Genomic DNA, 26,697 nt, shown 5'->3' on the forward strand with positions numbered 1-26,697 from the left:
GTATTTTGAATTTGTTTACTTGAAATATTTTACTGGAGTTGCTATAACTCTAAGCTGCTTTGTCAAATCACACCATGAAGACAAACGTCTCATACAACAGGTCCTTTCTAGGAAACAGCAAGAAGAGGGAATGGCTACTCCCTAGTTCCAATGATTGGGCAAATTCAAGCTTTGGCCATTAAATCAGTTCCAAAATGGATTTCACAAATGCTCAGGGTGGGGTTGATACTGGGATAGTTTTGATAGATAATCTCTTCCATGGCCTTGTATAAAGCAAATGCCATGAGTAAAATTATGCTAAGGGTCCCAGGCCACTAACTCCTCCAGGACACCATCATAACTGTACACTTGGATGACCACTGTGTGTGCATGTGTGTGTGTGTGTGTGTGTGTGTGTAGGGTTGCAGTTTCCTACCCTGATGAAGTGGTGTGCCTTAGTAATACATGGGGAACGCTGCTTATAAAATTGGCCATGTCCAGTTCTATCCTACGCCACACTATCATGCTCAGTAAAGAGAAGATCTTGCTGTCATTGGGTTGCCCAACTTGAACCGGGTCCCCAGTGTAATCCACTATCAGAAGCCATTCAGAAGTGCTGTTGCCCAAGGAGTGGCTGTCTTTACCCAGTGACTATCTTGTATGCAGTGAAGAGAAAGCCTATTGTCATAACAATGTAACCACTATCCCCCCCCAACCCCGGGGCCTCCCTACACACAAATGAAATTAGCACTAAATTAAATGTCCATTTACTTAAGCTACTGTTGCATTTGATTAGCTGCTGGGAAATACCAAAAAAAAAAGGCCTTTTTTTTTATTTAAGCAAACGAACTCATTGTAATTCCTATTTTGCTTCTGTAGAGTTAAATTTGAGTATCATGAATGCCTCCAACCAATGTTGGCTTTTTTTTTTTTTTTAAGATTTTATTTATTTGAGAGAGAGAGAGTGAAGTGAGAGAGAGCATGAGAGGGGAGAGGGTCAGAGGGAGAAGCAGACACCCCACTGAGTGGGGAGCCTGATGTGGGACTCGATCCTGGGACTCCCGGATCATGACCTGAGCTGAAGGCAGTCGCTTAACCAACTGAGCCACCCAGGCGCCCCCAATGTTGGCTTTTGTTATAGTAAAAGAAACACCAAAAAACGTGCTGAAGATTGTAAAGATTCAGATAAATGGGGGAATCATTTGTTAAAAGCCCACGCTATGGACTGTTTGTGCCCCCTCCCTGCCCGCCCCCCGCAGAATTCCTACGTTGAAACCCTATCCCTAAATGCCTTTGGGAGGTGATGAGGTCCTGAGAGTGGAGCCATCAGGATTAGGATTCGTGCCTTTGCAAGAAGAGACAGGCCGGGAGCGCGCTCCCTCTGCCCTCCCCTATGTGAGCCCACCGCAAGACAGTCGTCCGCAAACCAGGAAGCCGGCCCTCACCAGACACTGCATCCCCTGGCGCCTTGATCTTGGACTTCCAGCCTTCAGAATTGTGCAAAATGTATGTTTGTTGTTAAGCACCCCCCAGTCTGTGGTCACTTGTTCTAGCCGCCTGAGGGGACTAGGACCTAACCCACCCTGTGTAAACACTGTGCGGGGTGCCACAGGTTTGGAGTGATACTCCACAAAGACTCACAACCCAGGGTTGGGGAGGTGGGTTCCTATGTAATAATTGGAATACAAATTGGTCGGTGATAAAGGCCATAGTGGGAGTGCACGTGCGTGGGAAGAAATGGATCAGGTTCTTGGGTCTGGGGCAGACTTTCGGTGTGGGGTTTGAACCAGACCAGGATGGCTTAGAGGGAGGGTTGCTTAGCGCTAGGCATGAAAAACAGACACTGAGGGTAGACATTTTCAGGGAAGTGAAATGAGCTGAGTGGAGGGCGACTGTGTCAGTAAGTTGGAAGAAGGGCAGGGGAGGAGAAGAGGAGGCCATGTGGGAAGGTCAGGAGGCCAGGTGGCCAGGCTATAGGGCTGGAAGGCCAGACGAGGGTGAAACCAGGAGCCCTAGAGCTCAAAATTTGCTGAGGCCCTCCCTCTCAGGTGCCTACCTGCGTCTGCATACCCCCGAGAGGGAGAGTCTCCTAAAATTTTGTCCCACGTCTCTCTCCCCTTCCTTTAGCCCTGGCCCTGATTATACTGATTGTACTCATAATGGACATTGGACATAAGAGCCCATGGCCTGGCAGCTTGTGACCTCTCTGAGGGCAGGGATCATATATTTTTATCCGTATAGTTACCTTTACATTCCCTTATGCCCTAGTGTTGGGCTGAGAGCCTGGCACTGAGGAGACTCTCAATAAATGTTTATTGAATGAATAAACACTTGGTTAGTGACATAGGGCAACCAAGGCAAACGTGGTAAGCAAATAAATACGGGGGCTCGAAATAATCAGCCTCCAAACAGAAATGCAGCAAGGTATAAAAGGGTATTTCTTACATCGGTGGTAAGAGAAGACCTTGCCCTGGAATCAGCTCAGTATTTAAAACCTATCTCCCAACGTGTAGAGAAACAAGAACGTGTGTAACTTATCATCAAAATATGTATAACTTGTAATCAGAATCAAGGTCTGGTACCCCTGACACTGGAACAAATACATGATTCAAAATACAAAGCCCCAAAGTAAGAAATATTCTGCAAAATTTATAACATTTCAGCATGCTCTCCTCCTACATCCGTTCCTGAAAGGAATTTTTTTCTTAAGAAATACAAATAGTTCTTTTCTTTTTTTTTTTAAGATATCAAAGTCACTGTATTGTTAGGTTTGAGATTGCTATATTACTTAATTATATTAAATGTTATTTCTGCTCATCAAAGACGAAATCTTTCTTTTCATCCTTTTTTTTCTTTTTAGAATAATGTATGTGCAGCCTAAATCAGTATTCATTTGGGGGAGTAGATTCTTAACATAAAATTTGTGACAATGAAATCAGCTTTACTTTTATTCTAATAGGTTTAAAATTTCAGGAACAAATAGAAAGCTAGAGTTCTCTTTTTTCTAAGGATCAAAACCAAAGAGAGAAAGACAGTTAATCTCATTATTCTACGCCCACTTAGTCCCATACTATGAAGGAAGCACACGATGAGTAGCTTTCTAACAGACCCCTGGGCAACTCTGGAAGCACTGAGTTTACACTCAACTGGGCCTGAATCAATAAAAGAAGGTGAGATTCATGATACTCTTGTTCTATGATTAAATATATTAGTTGTCTAATAGAAACAAATTTCAAACAAGAACTGAAAGGTGGAAGGGCCCTTAGAGAGCAAGGGCACGGAGAGGGCTCTGCTTCCCTGCTTCTCCACCAGCCTTCCTCCTTCCCCTCCTCAGCCCCTTTGCTAGAAACAAACAAAACCAAAAAACAACAACTACAACAAAAAAACCCACCACCAACAATAACAGCAACAACAAACAAAAAACCTCCCAAACACCAAAACCAAGAAACTGCAATTTATTTTTTTAATGTATTCTGTTGGGAGATGTGCACAGCAATTAAAAAACATTTCTTAAAATAAAACAAGATAAAAACAGAGAGGGAGGCAAACCATAAGACTCTTAAATATAGAAAACAAACTGAGGTTGCTGGAGGGCTAAGGAGGGCACTTGTTGGGATAGCACCGGGTGTTATATGTAAGGGATGAATCACTAAATTCTACTCCTGAAACCAATACTACACTGTATGTTAACTAACTTCAATTTAAAAAAAATGTAAAAAAAATTTTTTTAGGTTTTTTTGATGGTTAAAAATGCAAGAAAAAAAAGATTAGTAACTTTCTAGTCTGATTATCCCTGTTAATTTTTTAAACTGAAAGTAATAAATGCTTTTGGTAAGAAAATTCAAACAATGCAGAAAAGTATACATTTGAACTAAAAGCTTTCTCTCTTGCCCGGTTACTCTTCTCCTCAAAGACTCCTGTTAATGATATCTTGAATGTATTTTGAGAAAAAATGTCTTTTGAAAAAAAATGGCTGATACAGCCAATTTTTTTCTCAAAAGACATTCACATACATTGAATTATTAATATATTCTCTGCAACTTACTTTTTCACTTAATAATATACCTCAAATATCTCTTTGAATCAGCATACATAGGTCTACTCTATTTTTTTATATTGCTCCCTAGTATTCCATTATATAAAGATACCCTAATATATTTATTTAACCTGTCCCCTGCTGATGGACATCTGCAACAATTTTTTGCTATTACAAATAATGTTTCTATGAATACCTTTTTACATATATATCGATGTCATCCTTCATATGTATTCATAAGGTAACTGGATCTCACATATACAGTTGCATCGGTTGTACACTGCACAAAGCACTTCATCTATGTGGGCAACAGTCACTTTTTAAACATCATAACTTTAAGTACTTATTATGATAATTTTCTGGCAGATAGCATAAAATGTCTTAAGGAAGGAGTTCCTTTTTCTAATTTGCACGAAATCACCACAGCCCTTGGGGCTAAATGGCTATCAACAGAACTACTATGTCAAACAGCATATGTACAGGACTTTTGATAGATATTGTCAACTTCCCTCCAAAACAGTTGTACTAATAGGCATCAGTTTTGATGGAGATAGCAGTGGATTCTAAGATCAAAAACTTGCTGTGTTGTTTTAAGCCACGGTCCGTGTTCATTCACTTGAAATTATAAGAAAGAATGAGAACAGGAATACTTAAAAGCTACCCCAAAAGGGTGCCTGGGTGGCTCAGTTGGTTAAGTGCCTTTGGCTCAGGTCATGATTCCAGGGTCCTAGGATCAAGTCCCACATCTGGCTCTCTGCTCAGCGGGGAGTCTGCTCCTCCCTCTACTTCTTCCCCCTTCTCATGATGTCTCTCTCTCTCTCTCTCAAATACATAAAGGAAATCTTTAAAAAAAAAAAAAACTACCAAAAAATATCCGGGTGGGTATTAGGTGATTTGCTTATTACCTACTTTCCTTTCCTTTCTGGGGACAATCTAATGTACAGTCTCTTAATAGAACAGAGATCAGTGGGAGAGAGAGGAAGCCGCTGGAGACCTAAGGCCCACAGAGTTGATTCCTGAATATACATGTGTTGATAAAACTGTCTTCTCTTGTTGTTTTCTGGAGGAATTAAATGAGCAATACTGGGAAAGGCAGAATTAGCTGTGATGGACTTGTAGTGAGAGGCTGGGATCATGGGATCGACGACAGGATTATTGAAGTTTGTGGGCTATAGAAAAGCCATCCTATCAAGAAAGTCAACTGTCCCAATAATAGACTGGATTTCTAATGACAGAAGCACACATTTTCAAACACTTTTGGACATGGGCGCATTGTTCTGTTGGTAAAATTGTGTCTGAAATTGTGTCATAAAATGCTGATACTTTTGTCGCTCAGTGGGATTCTACCGTAAATGTAAATACAATCCCGAGACTGTCAAGTTTAAGAAGAAGGAATATACTAAGCAATGTCCACAACAAACAGAAAATGGACACAAGGAAGGTGGGGGAGAGGGTGGAGAAGAAAGGGATGGGAGGAAGGGAAGGAAGTTCTCCTGGAAGGAAGGTCACAGAGAATAAGAGTGGCCTGTAGAGGTGAGTGGCCAAATCCACAGAACGGCTAGCTGGTCAAAGCAGGAGAGGAAGCTGAACGTGGAGTCTCCAGTCCCACCAACTGGCTTTGAGACTTCCGGGCAAGCCCCACTCACTCTGCCTGCCTCTCGGTTTCCCTACTTGTCAAGGAGGCATGAGAATGAGCCCCCGCCCCCCAGGACTGCGAGGACAACATGACACATAGCATAAGAATGCTTTGGGCTGTTAAGAGCAGGGACAAAGTGACGCACAGTCTTACTGGTGGAGTGGATTTGGCCTCTCATGGTACTGTTGTTCCAATTCCCTTCACCAATAAGTACACGTAGCTTTCTCACGGGGCCCTAGAAAAGTAGGAAACTAACGTAAGAACCTTCAAAGTTTGCAAAACAGCATGGCCTGAAATGTATCTCTAGCAATTATTAGGGGGTAGATAGCTTAAAAAGGTCTTATTATGTATTTCCCTCTTGTGATAAAACTCGAACTCATTCTATGTTTCATATTCAAGGACAAAATGCAGCTTGGCCGGCCCCACGCTTGTTTAAAGGAGAGCGACGTTCCTGGGATTAGTTACATTCACCTTTCGTCAGTATGAGCTGTGAGAAGCCCGCCTCGCCGCGCGGCTCATGGCCTAGCTCAGGTAAGACCGCACAGAACGTTTTCTGTATTCGACCGCTTCCATTAAACTCTATAGTTCTTTTTTTTTTAAAGATTATTTATTTATTTATTTGAGACAGAGAGAATGAGAGAGAGAGAGCACATGAGAGGGGGGGGGAGGGTCAGAGGGAGAAGCAGGCTCCTTGCTGAGCAGGGAGCCCCATGCAGGACTCGATCCAGGGACTCCAGGATCATGACCTGAGCCGAAGGCAGTCGCTTAACCAACTGAGCCACCCAGGCGCCCATAAACTCTATAGTTCTTTGATTGCAGTAGATTTAACCTAGGTTGGAAGATGTTTATGTACATTTAGCTTTTTTTAAAGATTTTATTTATTTATTTGAGAGAGAGAGAGAGAATGAGAGGGGGGAGGGGCAGAGGCAGAGGGAGAAGCAGACTCCCCACTGAGCAGGGAGCCCTATGCCGGGCTCAATCCCAGGACCCTGGGATCATGACCTGAGCTGAAGGCAGACGCTTAACCGACTGAGCCACCCAGGCTCCCCTCAACATCTAAATTCTTAAATTCAGCATTACCCTCTGCATTTTTAAGCATGAGCTGCAAAAACTCAGCACTCTCTTGGGGCCACTGACCCTGTGTATAGCCCCATTGTCTGGTCTGAGTCCTCCACCATTGTAATGATGCGCTGGGCATGCACTGCTTCTGTAACATGACATCTTTCAGAGACTTGGTGGCTTTTCAGATATGCATACTTTGATGCTCTGGGCTGTTTCATGGATGTTCTTAAAGTAAACACAGATTTGAACCTCTTGATTTGCATGATTGGGTTTTCCTGGTCAAGTGCGTAGAGAACCATTTTCAGAGATCATCTCAGGCTACGTAAGGAAGAATTTGAACTTGTTCTTGCATTTCGGTACTAATAATGCCTGTCAAGTAATAAAGTCAGGAAAACAGAAGCAGGACAGCCAGACAGTGGTTAGACAAGCAAATGGCCGACAGCAACTTTCTGCTCTTAGAGGTTGTCAGACTGGAGAGACTTCACTCCACTTCCCCCATCTGGGTATCAGGAGGCTCCTGCTTCCCTTTGCTAGAGTGTATTTGAAGCCGAGGAATGAACTTGCTGCTTCTCCCTATGGCATCTACTTTAGTCGAAGATTTGAGACAAAATGACCATGGCTTTTATATGAAAGCAAAACAGGTAGGTAGTAGAGTGGGAAGCAAACAGGGCTGAAGTTCGAGAAGAGCCTCCCAAGGGGTGTCGGCTTGCAGCAGGCAGCTCTGGGCTCCGCCATTGCTGCAGGTGGCTTCTGGAAGAATATGGAAAGTGTGAGGTTCCCTGGCTCATCTGGGTCATCCATCTGGGCTCCAAACCCATGCCGCACCTGCCCCCTAGAATGCCTTTCTTCCCCGTCTCCCTCTGCTAACCTCTGTTTCCGGTAAGCCCTGGTACAGATGCTCCTTCCTTTACAAAGGACATCCTGATGGGCTGGCCTTGGGCTCCATGCTCCTTGTCAGCTCCCGTCTATGGCACTTAAAGATTCCTGTAGACACACCAGACCAGGTCTCAACTCCTCTCTCGGTTGGTTCTCCCGGAGAGCACAGTCAGTGTTGGACCACCTGGAAAGCACTGTGCCTTGTTGAGAGTAGGATCTCCATAAACATTTGAAGAATGAACAACGGATGGACGAGAAGTGGGTATTCTCAAGTTGTGACTGAGCAGGCAGCTGATTTTATTTTATTTCTTTTTGGAAGTGAAAATCAAGAGGGGGTTTGGCCCGAGCTGGGGGGATTTCCTAAAAGAAGATGAGAGGGAGGGAATGGAAAACCATCCCTTTTAGACAAGCTTCCCGCCTAGACAATGCACCATCACAGAAGGAGGGAACTCTGAAAATGCTCACACTGGAGAAAAACCATTAGATTGGTGCCTCTTTGTCCTCATTTCCCAAGTCTAAAGGGAAAGTGGACTGTTGTTGATTGATTTAGTTCCGCCTGTTGCCCTTTTCATCAGTAATGCAGACCAAGTAATTATCCTCTTTGATTTTTTTTTAGTTACATCAGCCTTAGTAATGTACTTTTGCAGATGAGGAAATATTAATTGAGAATGAAAATGGAGTTGTTAAACAATAAAATTAAATAATGATGGCGTGGGAAGGACATCGTGTCATCAGTACATCAATATGTTGCAATCAAATTATCAAAGAAACATCCTCTCTCTAATTCCCAGAAGAACGCTGCTGTGTCCTAAGGCCAGGCTAGGAGAAGCTTAGCTCTGTTGGGCATCAGGTCCTAATGTGGAATCTTCCCAAGTTTGTGCTGTGTCTGGAATTCTCTGGGGCTGTTGGCTCTGCCTGTGCCCTTTGTGGGAAGTGTTTAATAGAGCTGGAGTCAGATCAGTGAGTTTCCTGGGCACCAGTTCTGGTTCTGCCCGTGATCTTCTCTGTGGCTTTAAGCCAAACGGGGAGAACTTGTCTGCACTTTAATTTTCCCATTTGGCAAGCGAGGAAGACAGTATTTATCTGTCAAATGTTTTATTTATTTTTTTTAATTTTTTTAAAGATTTTATTTATTTATTTGACAGAGAGAGACACAGCGAGAGAGTGAACACAAGCAGGGGGAGTGGGAGAGGGAGAAGCAGGCTTCCCGCCGAGCAGGGAGCCCAATGCGGGGCTCGATCCCAGGACCCTGGGATCATGACCTGAGCTGAAGGCAGTCGCTTAACCAACTGAGCCACCCAGGCGCCCCTGTCAAATGTTTTAAAAACTGAATAGAAAAGAAACTTTAAACATAAGGGGTCATGCATCCTGTCAGCTGTGTTCCTGTCCAGGCAGTGGGTAAATTTCAGTTCTCGTTCCGGGGCGAGATTTGGCAGGGAATCCGCACACTTGCAGTGCAGATTTCCCTTCTCCAGCCACCTCCGTTGCCTGGTTTGATTTTATCTGCTTTTTGGTCATTCTGAGCACTCTATGGATTAGTTCACCATAAGAAACTGTCGTCCCAAGTCTTATTCCCACTCCTGGTAGATGACCCAACTCTGGTTTTACTGAGAAGATTAAGGCTCATTTGGAAGAATTAAACATGCTCATCTTTCTCATTTGTGTGTTAATGTATCTCCATCTCTGTGGCTGCCTCCCAGTTTCAGACAAAAAGGGGGCCTCTCTATCCCTCCTCTTCAGCGCTCACCCTTGCCCCTGTGTCCTGGACTGCCCTCCCCTGGGTTGGTTTGTTTGTTTCCCTCTTCCTCTTCCACTTTCCGGTACTTGCACGAGCCAGGTCTCCCTTGCAACAGCTTTCAAATGCGCCCAGCCTCCATTCTATTCTAAAAAGCACACAAGGGCACCGGATCGCCTTTGCTTGACCTTGCTGTCTCTTCCAGTCTATTTATTGCCTTCTTTTTCCGTCAAGACATCTCAATTTCCTCTTCCTAGAGGTTAGTGGGCCAGCTTCCTTTCTCTGTCACTGTTGAAATTGCGTTATCACGGGGCGCCTGGGTGGCTCAGTTGGTGAAGCGACTGCCTTCGGCTCAGGTCATCATCCTGGAGTCCCTGGATCGAGTCCCTGGATCGAGTCCCTGGATCGAGTCCCGCATCGGGCTCCCTGCTCGGCGGGGAGTCTGCTTCTCCCTCTGACCCTCCCCCCTCTCATGTGCTTGCTCTCTCTCATTCTCTCTCTCTCAGATGAATAAATAAAATCTTAAAAGAAAAAAAAAAGAAATTGCGTTATCAGAGGTCACCATGGGGGCCCGGTGGGCCCAGGCCAGAGAGGGTTTTGTGTTAGCCTCACCCTTCTTGCTTTCTCAGAAGCATCACTTTTCTTTCCCTCTACTTTTTCTTTCACCCTTCCACTCTGACCTACTTCTCTGGTTACATTGTGTGTGTCCTAATCCTGTTTCTCGAAGTTTCCCACCACACAGCATTGTGGCTAAGAGTCTGAGCCCCGACATTAGTCTGTGGTTGAATTCTGACTCTGCCACCAATTAACTGCATGACGCTCGACAAGGTCATCCCCCGGTGCCTCAGTTTCCCCATCCTTAATACGGGGATCATGATAAGAGTACTTATCTTAGGTTTGTGGTAAGAATCACACGAGATTGTTATACGCAAACAATGAATCATGGAACACTACATCAAAAACTAATGATGTAATGAATGGTGATTAACATAATAAAATAAAATTTAATAAAGAATTAAACGAGATGGTCTATGTAATATTTACTTCAATGTTTGGCACGTAAACATATCCAGTAAACATTTTTCAGCATAACAATGAACTCCGAGAGCTTTGAAAATGTGACTTCTTTTGTCTTAGGACATAGTGCCCACTTTGCCAAACACAAGGCCAGACAATAATTAATGATAAATGGATTTATGGGAAGTCGAGGGACGGAAGAGTGAGGGGAGGAAGGGAGGCCTCCAAACTGGCAAGTACAATTAATTATTCCCAGTTTTTTGTTTTGTTTTGTTTTACCAATAAATCCACAGTTTTGTTGGGAGGTTAAGTCGGTCCTTTCAGCACCGATGGTGTTTGTTGAGCAGAAAGGGGCGTCAGCGTTAAAAGCTGTAGCTGTTGGTGCACAATCAGTCACAGAGAAGCTGCTTGGCCTGGAACGCAGTGTCCCATCCTTAGATTAAATACTGCTGGAACCGGATTAGGGAAGGAAGCCTTGCGGCGGCAGCTACCCGGGGAGCCTGGGACCCGTCCATTGAGTGATGCTGCCATCTAGTGGCGTCACGGGGGAACCGCGCTGGGCAGAGCCCTTCATTTGGTGCCGGGGAAGAGCCTCGGAATTGCAGTCCTTGCTTCACGAAGTGTGGGTGAGACTCGGGCCGAGGGAAGAATAAGGGGAAAACACAGCGAGGGGAAGGGGGAACGACACCTCAGCACAGTTTGGGAAAGTAAAGGACACAAGTGAGGCCTGCAACCACTGAGAACAATCTCGTGGGTATTCGAGCGCAATTCCCTCCCCCACCCCAAGACGGTCATCTAAACTTTGATTTTTTTCCCCCCGGGAATCTCACTTTCCAACACTCTGTGCTGACCCGTTATCCTGAACAGATCCTGTTTCACCTTCTCATTTCCCTTCTACGTTAGGAATTCAGGGCTGGGGAAATTGAGCCTACTCATCCCACCTGGCGACCACAGCGGATCTGGGACCCGGGCTCCAGCCGCACCTGCAGCAGCTGACCACGTGACGGGCGCAGGTAAGGGCCGGCTGCCGGGACAGCGGCCGGGGGAGGCCCAGGTCGATCGGGGGTTTCCCGGGCGGTTTTGGACTGTCACTCGGGTCGCTGACATCAGGGGCAATTGACGTGCTCTTTGTAGAACTGAAGTGGGCAATGCTGGCCGTGCAGCCAGTCTTTCTTCTCTTCACAAACTATGTCAGTCCACCTCTACCCAAGAGATGGATTATAGATCATTGTATCCAGGCATCAGAGAGCTTTAGGAAGGGGGGAGGGGGACTGAAGGCGAGATACTGGTACTTCAAACCGAAGTGTGGACACAGCGTGTCCTTCCCTGGTGAGCACGCAGGGCGCTTTCTGGGGACTGGACATCAGCCTCGCACACGGGGATATTCTGCACACAGAAGTACAGATGCTGGACCTCCGCTCTGCCGTTTGTTACTAGCGATTTGACTTGAGTCGTTTACATTGATTGCTCTCAGCATCACCTCCCTCTTTGCTAAAATGGGCATAATTAAACTGACCTCTCAAGATTACTGTGAAGATTAAATCCAACACAAGAAAAGCCTCTTATTTGGAAGACTGGGCCTGGATTTGAGAGAGCTAATGGAAGAAGGTGGTTAAAGCAGAGAATCAGAGAAGAGGCTGCACGCCTCAAATATTTTACTTTAAATTATGGACTTTCCGGTCTTTAAGGTAGGGGCTGTGGTCTTTTCTTTGAATCTGGATCCACGAGCTGGTGGATCTTGAGGCGTCTTACATAAGGCACACATATCATCTGTGAGTTCTGGTTTGGGTTTCTTTCAGTGGAATGAGAGCTGAAAGGCAGCTGGGGAGAACTGTATAAAGTCACATTCAGATTCCAGTTATCGTTCCATGAAGACTCTTTCCAAACGTGTACTGTCCACACCGTTTCTAAGTAGACAGCAAGTTTTTTTGCAGCTCCCCCCCCCCCATTGTTGGATCTTTCCAAAACATTCCATTTTGCATTCATAGAAACAACTTCCTTTCTTGGTATATTCATTTTTCATCAATTTCTCAACTGTTTAAATGCCACAGTTACGATAACAGGTACAGGTATCAGAAACTGGTTCTTGGTCAGCATAAAAGGAGAAGTGAGGAGTGGGCACCATCAACCACACGCACTGGTTGGTGCAGTTCACGGAGGGCCTGGAGAATACAGTCCCCCTGGCAAGCTGGCTCAGCAGAGGTTAACTGAAACAGCATCTCCTGCATGTGTACAAAGTGCTAAATAGGGTGCCTAGCATACACAGTGCCCAATACTGGGTAGCTATTAATATTATTATGATGATTAATAAGGTAGTGTTGGGAGGGTTTTTAGAAATCTAACAGTTTTGGGGCACCTGGGTGGCTCAGTCAGTTAAGCAGACGACTCTTGATTTCAGCTCAGGTCATGATCTCAGGATCCTGAGATCGAGCCCTGCGTCAGGCTCCGTGCTAGGCATGGAGTCTGCTGGAGATTCTTTCTCTCCCTCTCCCTCTGCCCCTCTCCCCCTAAAAAAAAAGAAATCTACAGTTTCTTCCCCTTGTTTTACAGGAATGATCAAAGTGTTTTGTAATTTTGGCCTTCATAATATACCTTTTGGCTTCACTAAGGAAAAGGATTATTGACTATAAACCTAATATTTTCAGTCAGAAGAATTTAAATTTACAGAGGTATTTGGGAGTCAGCCTAAAGCACAAAGCAGTTTTCTAGGTCACCCTAAATCCATGTCTGTTCAGGAAGACCAGGTAGAATCACAACATGGTGATGAAGACAAGCTCCAGGGTCTCAGAAATGGTGAAAACCAGGGGACAAGGCATTATTAGCACACCCAGGAAGTACTTCCCAGAGGAAGCAGAACACGGTGAAGAATGCACACAGGGATGAATGAAACTGTAAGCAGAGCCATGCCTTTGGCTTCAAAGTGGCCAGGTGGCCTCCCAGACTCAGTCACACCAGTCTGGGCATCTGGGATGACCTGATCAACCTGCCAGAAAAACCTAATCCCTCAAAGCAAAGTGTGGGGGTGAGTGGGCTTGCAGCTGGGGTTAGGACACCTAAGAAATCTTTGAATGCATAGACTGTGTTTAAAATGCTCCTCTCTGAGATCCTGCATGGCAAAAGATGGAAACTGTCCTTTTGTTTGATTGGATTGGGTCTAAAGGACTAAGGTTTTGGAAAAGAGAAGGGTGGAGGACACCACAGGCAGGAAGGAGGGCCCCTAGGTAGTGGGAGCTGCAAGCTCAAGAGCCACAAAGCTCCAGGTGAGGAATAACTTCTATGTTGTTTTCTCTTTTAAGGAAACTTTTCATATAAGAATAGTATCCAAGAAGAGTGTACAAATCATAGCCTGTACAGCTCAATGTGATTTTTATCGTGAAAGAAATTCAAGGTGCTTCACGAACATATGTTGTCAATACCATGTCCTCTGCAAAGACTCTCTCCTCTCTTACCCTCTTGGCCCCAGCTGCTCCTCTGACTTCTGGGGTCTCTCCCAAAGTGTGCAGTACGCCAATTCTGGAGTTATTTAAGTTCCACTGGAGAAGCAGTAAAAAAAAAAAGTGCGGTGCTCAGGCCCTGTGCGCTCTGCGATTGTGACCCAGGAACGACGGGGTAGGGGTTTATAACAAGCCCTGCAGGGGATTCTAATGTCGGGGGCCTGGCCAGCGCTGTGGGAAATGATTTGTTTTTCCTACACCAGAAATGGACATAAGCCCTGACAAGGTGTACGATTGAACTAGATCCTAGTTTCCATCTGGTACTGGGGACGTAGGGCGGTAGGAAGCACTTGCTAGCAGAGGTGGTGAGCTAGAGGGGGAGCCCTGGGCGGGTTCCTAACCACATTCTGAATCTATCACGCAGAGCACTCAACCCTCATGGACTTAGCACGGCTTGAGAGCCTTCCATGACCTTAAACTTTACACATGCCTCTGAAGAAGTGACAGGGCTGGACGCTTGGCTTCTGAAGCCCAGAGCAGATGTTTTGGATGGCTGAACCCCTTACCTGCTGTGCTAATCCTACAAGAGAAGTCCAGAATAATGAACGGGGAACCAGCTTTGCTTTCCTTCTCCATGGAGAGAAGCCTCTGCTATGATGTTCATGCCTCAGAACAGAGATACAAGCTGTTTTATAATGAGGCTTGTGCCTCCTTAAGCAGCCCCCAGCTTGACCAACTTCGCTTCTTTTAAGCTCCCCTACCCACAGCCAGGTGCTCATCAACTCTGATCAGGAGCATTCAACCCAACGAGTGGCAGGTTCTACTGAAACAGAAGGCTGTGTGCAGAAAACCCCCAAAGGAAACAGCCAAGCATGTTTGGCCTCAGTGTGAATTTTAGAATCCCTCCTGGAGAAGACCAGCATAGTAATAGCAGTGTTTTCTAAGTGTGGTCGCCAGACCAGCAGCACCCTGGTGTGGATCTGGGGCCCTGCTTCAGACATACAGAATCAGAAACTCTGGGGATCAGGGCTGGGAGTCTGTGCTATAACAAGTCCTCGGGGTGATTCTAGCACACGTGCAGTGGGAGAACCACTGGCTTAATGGAATGTAAAACTTACGGAATGCCTTTATTCAAACAAAGAAAATATTGCTATTGGTGGGGGTGATTTTTTTCTGGGCTTTTATTTGAGATCCCCATTGCAGTAGTGGGGGGAGCTCTGCTGGCCAGAGATGAAGAAGAAATAGAGCCGACGGGCTGGAGAGGAAGAGGTGTTTTCATGGATCTCTCCAGTGTCTTCTGACCAAGAGAGCATTATGGAAACCAGCAGGGGTGGAGAGGCAAGACAGTGGAGAAACCAAATCCCAATGCACCTCCAGGTCAAACAGAGTCAAATGTTCCAAAGCACAGCTGTTTAAGAGCTGGGTTGTGTCAGCCACCTGTGTTTAAATAAGTTTGCCATTCAAGTACAGTAAGTAGGGTGGCCAACATGTCCAGGTTTGCCTGGGATGTCCCTGGTCTTAGCACTCAAAATCCCACATCTCAGGAAACCCCTCAGGTCCAGGCTCCAGTGTGTGTTTTTCCCCTTCCACCAATCAAGTCTCCAATTCTCAGCAGATACCCACTGGATGGCCTATAATTCAGTTCAGTTTTGACACTCTCTTCTTAGAGATCGTGTCAGATCCACAGGTTATGGGCTCCGACCTACAAGGCAGTCCCCACTCCCTTTCCTTTAGATGTCAGTAGCAAGTCTGGGTTGTCACCAACCAGCTATAGACTGGATGTTCCCGCAGCCCCCTCCTTGGGTTTGAGGAATTTGCCAGAACGGCTCACAGAAATCAGAGAAACATTTTACTTACTGAGTCACCGGTTTATTATAAAAGGATATAACTCAGGAAAAGCCAGATGGGAGATGCATAGGGTGACATATGGGGAAAGGGCATTGAGCTGCTACGCCCTGAATGTACCACTCTCCCCAGATCTCCACGTGTTCAACAACCCGGAAGCTCTCTGAACCCCCTCCTTTTGGGGTTTTGTCGAGGCTTCATTTTACCTAGGCACAATTGATTCAATCATTGACCGTTGGTTGTTGAACTCCATCTCCAGCCCCTCTGGCCTCCCAACAGGACGGGAGGGGACTGAAGTTTCCAACCCTCATTCCCCTGGCAACCAGCTTCATCCCTTAGTGAGAAAGGGCTTTCTGAAAGTCGCCTCATTAACATGACAGAAGACGCCTTGATCACTGTAACCACTTGGGAAATTCTAATGGGTTTAGGATCGCTGTGCCAGGAACAGGGACAAAGACCAAGTATATATTTATTATAAGTCACCATATTGCAGGGCAAACCGAGGTGACTGGTCAGTACTCACCCTGGTTCAGTGACCGTCCAGTGGAATTACTGGGTGAGCTTTTTTTTTTTTAAGATTTTTTTTTTTTAAGATTTTATTTATTTTTATTTGACAGAGAAAGACACAGCGAGAGAGGGAACACAAACGAGAGAGGGAACACAAACAAGAGAGGGAACACAAACGGGAAGTGGGAGAGGGAGAAGCAGACTCCCCGCTGAGCAGGGAGCCCGATGCGGGACTCGATCCCGGGACTCCAGGATCATGACCCGAGCCGAAGGCAGTCGCTTAACCAACTGAGCCACCCAGGCGCCCCAAGATTTTTTTTTTAATTTATTTATTTGACAGAGAGAGAGACACAGCAAGAGAGGGAACACAAGCAGGGAGAGTGGGAGAGGGAGAAGCAGGCTTCCCACTGAGCAAGGAGCCCGATGTGGGACTCGATCCCAGGACCCTGAGATCATGACCTGAGCCCAAGGCAGATGCTTAACGACTGAGCCACCCAGGTGCCCCCTGGGTGAGCTTTAAAATGACTTGATGCCAGGGCTCACCTCCAGAGATGGTGATAGACTTGGTCTCAGGCACAGCCAGGGCATCAGGAGATGGAAAGTTCCTTAGGTGACTTTACTGTGGCTAGCGACAGAGAACCCATGCAGCTCCTTGCCTATCATTTCCCCTACTAAATTTTTTTTAACCACAACAAAAGTCAATAGTTCTGATGAAGTTAGACTCCTACCACATACCACATTCAAAAATGTACTCAAAATGGATCAACGGTCTAAATGTAAGAGCTAAAACTGTAAAAAATCTTGGAAGAAAACATAGGGGGAAGTCTTCATGACTTTGGATCTGGCAATGGATTCTAGTATCCTAGTTCAGACTTCTACTAGTTCAGGCTCGTTTATACTAGTTTATAGTAGTGTACCTCAACTCGGGCTGTAGATCAGAAATACTTTGTGAGCTATATTTATTTATAATATATATTTTAAATAATATATACATGTGGTGAAATTACAAAACTGTAGATATTTTTAAAAGTATGAAAAAGTAAGTGTTCTTCTCACCCTGGTTGCTCAGATTTCTACCCCACAGGCAGTTTTTGTTACAATTTCTTGGGTATTCTTCCCTGTTCTATGCACGTGCAAGCATATATGTACATATATATTTCCCTTTCTCATACTAACAGTAGCATACTAATCTTTACTTTTCGCTCAACAGCATGTTTTGGAGATCATTTTAGCATAGGTAGATCTGCCCAAAATTCTTTTTTTCCTTCCAAAAAATTATGTTTATTAACATATATTATCTATATAGATTTTTCTTTTTTTTTAAAGTATTTTTTAGTGGGTTTTTTGTTGTTGTTGTTGTTTTTGCCCAATATTCTTTTTAATTACAACATTGTGGTCATCTATAGTTGCGTAGTTGTAATAGATAGGTCTAACTTATTTATATTAAATAACTAGTTACAACTATTAAAGGACATTAGATTGTTCATTACAAAGTGGTAGGGCCTATCCTATCCGTATGTCTTTGAGTAGATGATGTACCAGTGTATCCCGTGGGACGCAAGAATGGCTGAAAGATATGTGCATTTCACAATTAGAGGAGATGACATCAAGATCCCCTCTAAAATGCAGTACCAATTTACATTCCTGGGCATCTTTTAAAAACACAGAGTTTCAGGCTACATTTTACTTTAACTCATGAGAATCTGTGTGGGTGGGGCCTAGAATCTTTATTTCATTTCTTTGGTGATTCTGGTACAAGAAGGCTCTTGGATGGAATGGGAACCACGGGACGGACCATCTGGATGCCCCTGCTGCATTTCCTCCTGCTCTTTATCTTTTGATGGGACTGTTCCATCTCCTCACCAAGGGGACAGGCTCCTAAAGGACAGGCCTCTGGGATGTTGCTTCTTTATGTTCTTACCCTGGCAGAGTGTTTTGTATGACACTGCTTGTTGGTGACAAGGCTTGGCAGAAGGTTTGTGGCTCACAAGACGATTCTGTTTTCTTTTAGTTCCATGGATCAAACACAGAGAGGAATCCTGGGCCAGCCCCTGCCCATCCCCACCACCCAGCCCAAGAAGAAAAAGACGTCAGTGATGTTTTTCTTTTCCAAGGTCTGTCACAAAATATTATAAACTGAGGTCCCTCCCAACAACCACATGTAACAGCGCCTGTTCTGCATTAGTTGTGGTGGCTCCTCTGAGGTTCTGAAAAAAGCTTAATGACACTTCTTATAACACGGACTGAATGTTTATAGGATAGCAAGATAAGATGGGAGGAATTTGGCTTGCTGCTAACTTAATCATAAAAGTATAGAATGAACTGCAACGCATACTGAGAAATAATGATGAGACCTGGTGATCATCCAAATACCAAATAGGACTGTGGGTCCATTCTGCAGCCCCTCACTCCCCAGGATGGTGAGGAGGTGGCTTTTTCCTGGACCTTGTCTGGATCCTGCATTGTCTTGGTTCTGATGTCGGCACATGTTGCTGTGTCGTGTGAAGCACAGAACACTGCGGCCTGCCTGGTCTCATAGGCTCACGACAGAGGTAACCCGGCCCTTGCCCTGCAGTGAGAGTTCAGTCCCTGAAGTAGCTTCCTGCATTGGCCACGCGGGGTTTCCCAATTTGCATTACTTACGCGTTTCTTTTCCTAATCTTAGTTGCTCAGATGTATGCATTCTGGTGGGACATCCTTTAGGTGCCCTGAGATGTTTGTAGATGTGGTTTGCTAGTTGGGTCAAATGCTGTCGAGAGGTTGATGAAGACAAGTACTGAGAATTAACCCTTGGATTTGGCCACATCAACCTGACTGCAGAAGGTTCAAGAGATAACGGAGAGACAAATTGGAGAAAACCAGTATAGACACATCTTTTAAGGTGTTTAGCTACAAGGTAGAGCAGAAAAGTGGGGAAAAGCTGGAGGAGTAAGAAGAGTTGGGGAAATGCTTTTCTTTGAGATGGAAGCAGCCGAGCATTTCTTGTCCTGTGAAGGATCCCTGGTCTCAGCTCACATCAACTGTCTAAAGCCCCCTTTCTTTCTTTTTTTTTTTTTTTTAATGATTTTATTTATTTATTTGACAGAGAGAGAGAGAGAGTGCGAAAGAGCACAAGCAGTGGGCGGGGAACCCAATGCGGGGCTCGATCCCAGGACTCCGGGATCGTGACCTGAGCCCAAGACAGACGCTTAACTGACTGAGCCACCCAGGCGCCCCTGAAGTCCCCTTTCTTCTGAGCTCTAGCACACCCTCAGTGATCCTAGAGCACCTGTCCCCATACTTCCCCCAACCTACCTCAACACCAACCCTGCATTATTTGTCTCTACCTCTTTCCTCTTCCATCCATTTTTTTCATTATGTAGATCAAACTAATGTATTTCCAGCAAAAATCGGGTGTCTTTAGGTGGAGAAAGATGGGCTAAGTTGAGCAGGCCACACAGGATTTTCTTTAGAGGGAGGGATTGGGGTTGGGATGGGTATGCCTCTGAACACTCCCCAAATCAATACATTTTTTTTAAAGATTTTATTTATTTATTCATAAGAGACAGAGAGAGAGAGGCAGAGGGAGAAGCAGGCTCCCCGCCAAGCAGGGAGCCTGATGCGGGACTCGATCCCAGGACCCTGGGATCATGACCTGAGCCGAAGGCAGACGCTTAACCATCTGAGCCACCCAGGCGCCCAAATCAATACATTTTTGACTTACTACCCAGGTCTCTTGGACACTGAGTTTCCAGAAGCGGGAGTCTCTGAAGAATGTGTTCTCCAACTTGGCAGAAAGAGCCCAGGACCCCAACGCTAAAAAGCGTCACATGGCAATGAGAGGCCTGGGAACCATGGCCTGTGAGACCCCGGACAAGGTAGGAGGGAAAAGTGGCACCTGGCCAGCCCTCATGGCCTGGAGTCTCGGACTGGGAGACAGTGCTTCATGTACCAGTTATCTGTTGCTGTGTGACAGATCACCACAGACCTAGCATTCATCCTCTTGAAGTTTCCTTGGGTTAGGGGTTTAGGTACGGCATAGCCAGGTCCTCTACTCAGGATCTCACAAGGCTACCATCCAGGTGTGGGTCGGACTGCATTCCTTTCTGAAGCCTGGGCTCCTCTTCTAAGCTTCTGTGGCCGTTGGAAGAACGTGGCTCCTTCCAGTTGTAGGACCGAGGTCCCTGCTCTCTTGCTGACTGGCCAGCTCCGCTCCTTGAGGCTGTTCTCTTAGAGCATGTGAGCTTTCTTCTTCAAGGCCAACAGGAGAGCCTCTACCACTCATGTCTGCTCAGGTGGACTCTTACGTAATATAATGTAACCATGGGAGTGATATCCCATCACTGTCGTCATATTCTAGAGACTAGAAGCAAAGTCACTGGTTCTTTCCACGCTCAATAGAAAGAGACTGTACAAGGGTGTGACTCATTTGGGGTTATTTGGGGGTCATCACACCTCAGTATTATCAGCCTTGGGAAACAGAGCTGCACATGGGATTAACACACACCTGGACATCACCCTCTTGGGTGAATTTAATTGATTTTTGAATAATTTATGCCTGTTTAGTAAAAGATGTTTTCCCCACCTCTGCTTTTAGCATCTGTTGACTTCAGTGACCATTTCATCTCATCCCTGATAAAAGTATCTGCTATGCCCCAGATGTCTAGATCATCCAGCCCACCACACTCCTTGACGTGCCCTTCCGGCCTCATCTGCTCATAGACCAGCTCCAGATTGCTCTTTCTGTTCCTCTTCCAAGACTGAGCTGGCTCTTGGGTCAGGTTAATGGAAGCATTTGTTATTTTAATGAGATTTGTTGCTGCCACGCTCTCAGTCCAAGTCCTAGGTTATTGGAAGATTAGAAGTAGGATTGCTCTTCAACGCACGGGGAACAATTTCTGGACTACTCATGCATTTCAAACTGTTAACAGGTGAGAAAGTATAAGAAAATTGTCCTAGATCTGCTGGTGCATGGACTGTATGACCCTGTGAGTGCTGAAGTTATCCACGAGAGCATGAAGACTCTGACCATCATCTTGGGCAAGATCCAGGGGAAAAGTCTGGGCTCTTTCTTCGTAGACATCACTCTTCAGACCAGGACTTTGTTAGATGACGTAAGTGAGACAATTCAGAAGAATTCTGGGTTATTAAAGTTGAAGTGGGATGAGAAATGTGAGCCCTGGGTGGCGTGTGGCTCAGAGAACATGGTCTGTATTATTCACTTATTTATTAAGAAATCATTGAGAGGCTAGTATCATACTGGGGGTTATGGAAGACATATAAAGAAGGAGGAGTGTTTGTTGTTATAGAGAAGTGAATATATATATACCGATGATGAAGGTGGTGATGCAGATGATAGTGAAGATGCTGATAACAGCGCCCTCATGTATTCAGTACTTTGTTATGGATGTGACAGTAACAGTACTTAGTGTTTAGCGAGCCAGGCATGGTGCTAGGCAGTTTTCATGGGTTATCTCATAGAATCTTCTCAATAACCCTGTGAGGTCGGCACTATTATTTTTATTTTTATTTTTTTTAAGATTTTATTTATTTATTTAACAGAGAGATAGCGAGAGCAGGAACACAAGCAGGGGGAGTGGGAGAGGGAGAAGCAGGCTTCCTGCCAAGCAGGGAGCCCGATGCGGGACTCGATCCCAGGACCCTGGGATCATGACCTGAGCCGAAGGCAGACGCCCAACAACTGAGCCACCCAGGCGCCCGAGGTCGGCACTATTATTATCTTCACTTTATGAAGGAGGAAACCAAGGCACAGAGAGTTTAGGGGACTTGCCCAAGATTCACAGAGGCTATGACAGGATATGAGCCCAGGCTTTCTGACTATAGGACCTGTGCTCTTCGCTGCCATGTGACAAGGCAGGCTAAGAAAAAAGTGCACTGATACGTTGTTTGCTCTGAAACTGTGGGGACTCTGAGATACCTTCCTTCCAAGCTAACCAGCTAGCCTGCTGCAGTTACACACACACACACACACCCTCTAACAGAGAGATAATACCTGTAGAACAGGAAACAGCCCTTTTATTTACCCCCAAAGCACCTTGCGAGAGGTCCCCACACCGAATTCCCCAGATGGACCTGTGCCACACGAGAGGAAAAGAAATCTTGAAATTATGAAACTTGGAGTTTACATAGGGGCTTCTGGCCCATTTGCCTCTCCTCGCACTCAGGGAGACAGAGAGACCTTTGCTCTGGAATGCAAACCAGTCATCTCTGGTCTCTACTTCACCTCCCTGGAATGTAAACAAATATCTCCAGGAAGATGTCTAGATCTCCCTGCAGGTGCTATCTTAATTTCCAGGACTTGTTTGCCATGCAATCACTTTTTTATACCCAGATGGACTGTAATTTTTGACCAGAAAGCCCTGGTTGTATATAGTAACCTGGAAATAGTCGTGGAGAGTTGTTTCCTGACGGTGTATATCTAGCATGGCACCCTGACTACTGTCATATGCTGTGCTCGCTTGGGGATGTGTTCCCTGTCAGATGATTGTCAGGCCCCTAGCAGACCATTTTATGTGTCTTGTACCTCTTATAGCAGTAGGGTACCATTGAATTGAATTACACACACACACACACACACACACATTGGTAGAACAGTGAAGAAAGTGCAACACTAAAGCAATTTGTGTAAGTGTCCCATGTGCTAAAAAATATTTTTCAATAGTTCATGAAACCATCAGTGGTCTTTGGTCTTGCTGAGTGTCTGTGACCCCCAGTTGTAGGTGCTCCTTGCCCCTGAAGAGGCCCAGCCCAGCTCTGTTCCTTCTGGTTTGCCTGGACATTTCAGGGGACCAGGAAACACTGATATAAAATCCCTTCACCAACAGTCAGGAGACTGGGTGCTACCCTGGTTCATGGTCGCCAGACAGTGTGACTCCCACAAGTCTCTGAAATGCCCTGAGCCTTGGTCTCCTCATCAGGAAAGGGAGATACCTGGGCCAGACCTCTCACCTTGGAGAACAAGAAAGGACTGAACCCACTGAGACACATTCAGAGACAAATCAGCCAACCGTACTAAAAGCAGGGAGAGATCGCAGGGTGTCAGGGAAGAAACAATTGTTATCTCTACTACAGAAGGAGAAACTCAGACCAGAAGTGAAGAGACATGCCCTTGTAGAAACTCTGTGAATAATCAACAGGAGATGGGTCGAATGAATTATAGTGCAGCCACCCCAAATTCCTTTAGGTAGTGACATGGAAAGAGCTCCCAGATAGATTGGTGAAAGATCAAAGTACATAACAGTGGGATGGTGTGCTTCCATTTGTGTAAAAATGTGAGAAAGGACTATATAATACATGTTTTATTCTTTTTCGTCTTAATTTTTTTGGAGGGATACACACAATATGTATAACTTTGTTCATTCATGGGAGGGAAATTGAGTGGCAGGCAGAAAGGGGTAGGAAGGAGACTTACTTTTGTTAATAAAACAATTTGGTTATTTTGAATTTTGAACCATACAAACATATCCTATCTCCAAGACATTGAATAATAAAGAACAGAGCTGGGAAGCTGGGATTAGCACAGTGATCCCCCGTCTAACTGTCTTGTCCTCTGAAGAAGATGGTTGTTGAAGACTCAGCCCGTCTCCTCTCTGTCCCCCACCTCAGGCAGCTAAGTGCTTTAGACTGGATCTGGTGAACCACCCCCTACAAAGAACGATGACTGTGATGTTCTCTGATGCAGTGGCCTTTTGGTAACAACCTGGGTTTTGTTGTTTTGTTCACCGGGGACCCACAGGAGAATGACAACCTGAGATATTCAGCCTTCGTCTTGTTTGGGCAATTGGCAGCCTATGCTGGGCGGAAATGGAAGACATTTTTCACCAGTCAGGTCAAGCAGACTCAAGATTCCCTCCTGATACATTTACAGGACAGAAATCCCCAGGTTGCCAAGGCAAGTCTTTGACTCTCCCACCGACTGCATGAGAGCTCTGGGCCATTCCTAAAGGGGCCTGCGGCTGTGCCCTGTTGTGAGGAGCCGCTAGACTCTCTGTTGCTGCCAGTTTCGTTAGGGACGCTCGGCAGTGTATCCACAGGAATCCTTGGAAAGGTGCCTGCCCGGTGTGTCATCTCTCTCTGAGCAAGCGTGCTATTTTCCATTTGCTCCTGCCCCACCTGCCCGATCAGTGCCTGCCAATGGTAGATAAATTCAGGTTACTGGAGCGTGGGGGCCAGAGAGGCATGGGTTTAATCTGTGGGGCAGTAGCCCACATAAGGAGGACATGAACTCATGCTACTTAGCTTCTGTCACTGTGTAGATTTCCCACCCCTGGCTTCTCAATCCCCTACAGAGCTTTTGTTTTATTCTTAGAGAAAACATGTCCTAACAGAGTTGGATCGATGTCAGGCTTTCAAAACCACTGGGGGCAAGAGGTTCCACCAAACCACTTGTCTTTTTTAAATTAGTGCACACGAGAGAGAGACAGAGACAGACAGAATTTGGGAATTTAGGAATTCAGAACTACTTTTGATGGGACAATAACCAGTGGTAAACTATAAAGTGATGCTCTCCCTACCAGCCCAACTTACAGACCTGGCCATTTTAGAAGCAAAATCCTTTAAGGTTGACGTCTTCAAACTTTCTGGAAGTTACTTTCATACCCTCAGGGGCCCCCAGGCCACAGATTGGGTGCAGTGCTCTTCCTTGCTTGGATTCTAGAACTCTCTAACGTTTTTTACAATAAGATGGTAATACTATTTTTCTCAGGCTTGCAAGACAACATTTCGAGCCTGTTCTCCATATCTGAAAGAAAGAAAGGAAAACAGCTTCCAGACTGAAGAAGATCAAAGGAACCCTAAACTCTGCCGGCAGCTGGTGAGTGAGAGAGTGTGTAGAGAATTCTCCCAGAGGTCCCTGCCCTCCTGGTGCCAACCCAGAAGGTGGCAAGCCACACGAGGGAGTTATTCCCCGTAAAATGCCTCAGGCCAATTGTGTTTCGATTGTAACTGACCCATCATGCAATGTAAATGACAAAACGCCCGGAGGATTATGCACAAAATCTATTGGCACTTCCAGTGTAGATCATTAGATGAACGCAGGCCATGATCTCCACCTCTGAGAATCTGAAGATTGACAGTCCTCACGCCCTGCCTTTGACAACTGTCTACTCGTTGTAGAGTCAAGGAGGCGTGTGGAACCCGTCCCTCACGTGCGCTTTTGCTGATTTCTTTCAGGGCTACTATCATCCAGAGCTCCTGCAGTTCTTCTATGCAAATAAGATTCTGTAAACACAGAGCAGGAGGGAAATTGTTCCAGTGAGCACCTTGCTGGGGGGCTGATATTCCCCCTCTTTTAACTCCTCAGATGCTTCTGCTTGCCTCTTGGGATTGTAATAGAAAACGGGATGCTGGGAGAACAATTGATGGCAATTGCATGGAATTGTATGATTCTATCCAAAGTAAATTCTAAATTGCTTTTATGTATCTCTTTTCCTCCCCATACACATTTGATGAGAAGGTATATGCTTTGTTTAAAACACTGAAAGCATAGGTAGATTCAGTGCTTATTGCTCAGCTTTTTCCTTAAGTTCATCTGTTACCTTTTCTTTTTTATTTTATTTTTAATTTCTGAGGTTTACGAGAATATTACCTTAAGTTGTTGTTGTTGTTTTTTTAATCTGCCATTGATACTTTGTGATTTGTTATGGATACCTTTTATTGGCAGGACCTATTTAAAGTTGGCCAAGGGACCAAGAAGGGGGTTTGGAGAGTATCTTTAGCTTCTCATAATCTTAAGCAGTCATTGCCTCCAAGATCATTCCAAACACAAATTAATAAAGAGAAAGAAAAATCTGTAAAGCATGTGCTGAAAAACCTCAGGGTAATAGTAATGTATGGAATAATAAGTAACATTTATGGAAAATGTTTATTGGACACTAAGCGCTTTGCAAGTATTATTTAATACTTACAACAACCCTATAAGAAAGATACTATTATTATCCTCATTTTCCAGGTGAGAAAACTAAGGCACAGGGAAATTAACTAGCTTGCCCCAGATGACCCGGTGAGTGATGGAGCTGGAATTCCAGCCCAGACAGTCTGACTTCTGGAGCCTATATTCAATCACCATGTGATTCTGCTTCAATGTGGAGTAATTGACAGATAGCTAGAAACATAAAAAAAAAAATTAAAAACCCCTCAGCTTCTGCTCTTTTCAACTCAATTACCTTTTGCTTTTATATGTACTAAATACACATTTTTATTAATTTAATTTGTGATCTAAGTATATATTTTTACTTGTCACCGCTTGGCTAATTATATCAATTTTTTGGTGATCAATTCTAGTTCTATGAGGGGTCACGTGGATCATGTAAAAAATTGCAAGAAAGGGGGCGCCTGGGTGGCTCAGTCATTAAGCGTCTGCCTTCGGCTCAGGTCATGATCCCAGGGTCCTGGGATCAAGCCCCGCATCGGGCTCCCTGCTCCGCGGGAAGCCTGCTTCTCCCTCTCCCACTCCCCCTGCTTGTGTTCCCGCTCTCGCTGTGTCTCTGTCAAATAAATAAATAAAATCTTTAAAAAAATTTTTTTCGAGAAAAACCTCAGTCCTTCCCACCTTCCCTTTAACCAGTTTGCC

General features: G+C 45.2%; 1 protein-coding gene across 1 annotated transcript; it reads left to right on the forward strand.

Moving 5' to 3' along the window:
- The first annotated feature begins 11,282 nt into the window (after positions 1-11,282).
- Positions 11,283-25,352, forward strand: MRO (maestro). The gene is made up of 7 exons (XM_034995825.1): positions 11,283-11,354; positions 18,139-18,241; positions 19,838-19,984; positions 21,038-21,220; positions 23,863-24,018; positions 24,832-24,939; positions 25,299-25,352. Exons 2-7 carry the CDS (start codon positions 18,143-18,145, stop codon positions 25,350-25,352), a joined length of 747 nt encoding a protein of 248 aa, XP_034851716.1. The 5' UTR covers positions 11,283-11,354; positions 18,139-18,142.
- The last annotated feature ends 1,345 nt before the right edge of the window (positions 25,353-26,697 follow it).

The sequence above is a fragment of the Mirounga leonina genome, unplaced genomic scaffold, assembly GCF_011800145.1.
Source record: "Mirounga leonina isolate KUSES-001 unplaced genomic scaffold, KU_Mleo_1.0 Mir_93, whole genome shotgun sequence".
In the NCBI taxonomy this organism is placed as follows: Eukaryota; Metazoa; Chordata; class Mammalia; order Carnivora; family Phocidae; genus Mirounga; species Mirounga leonina.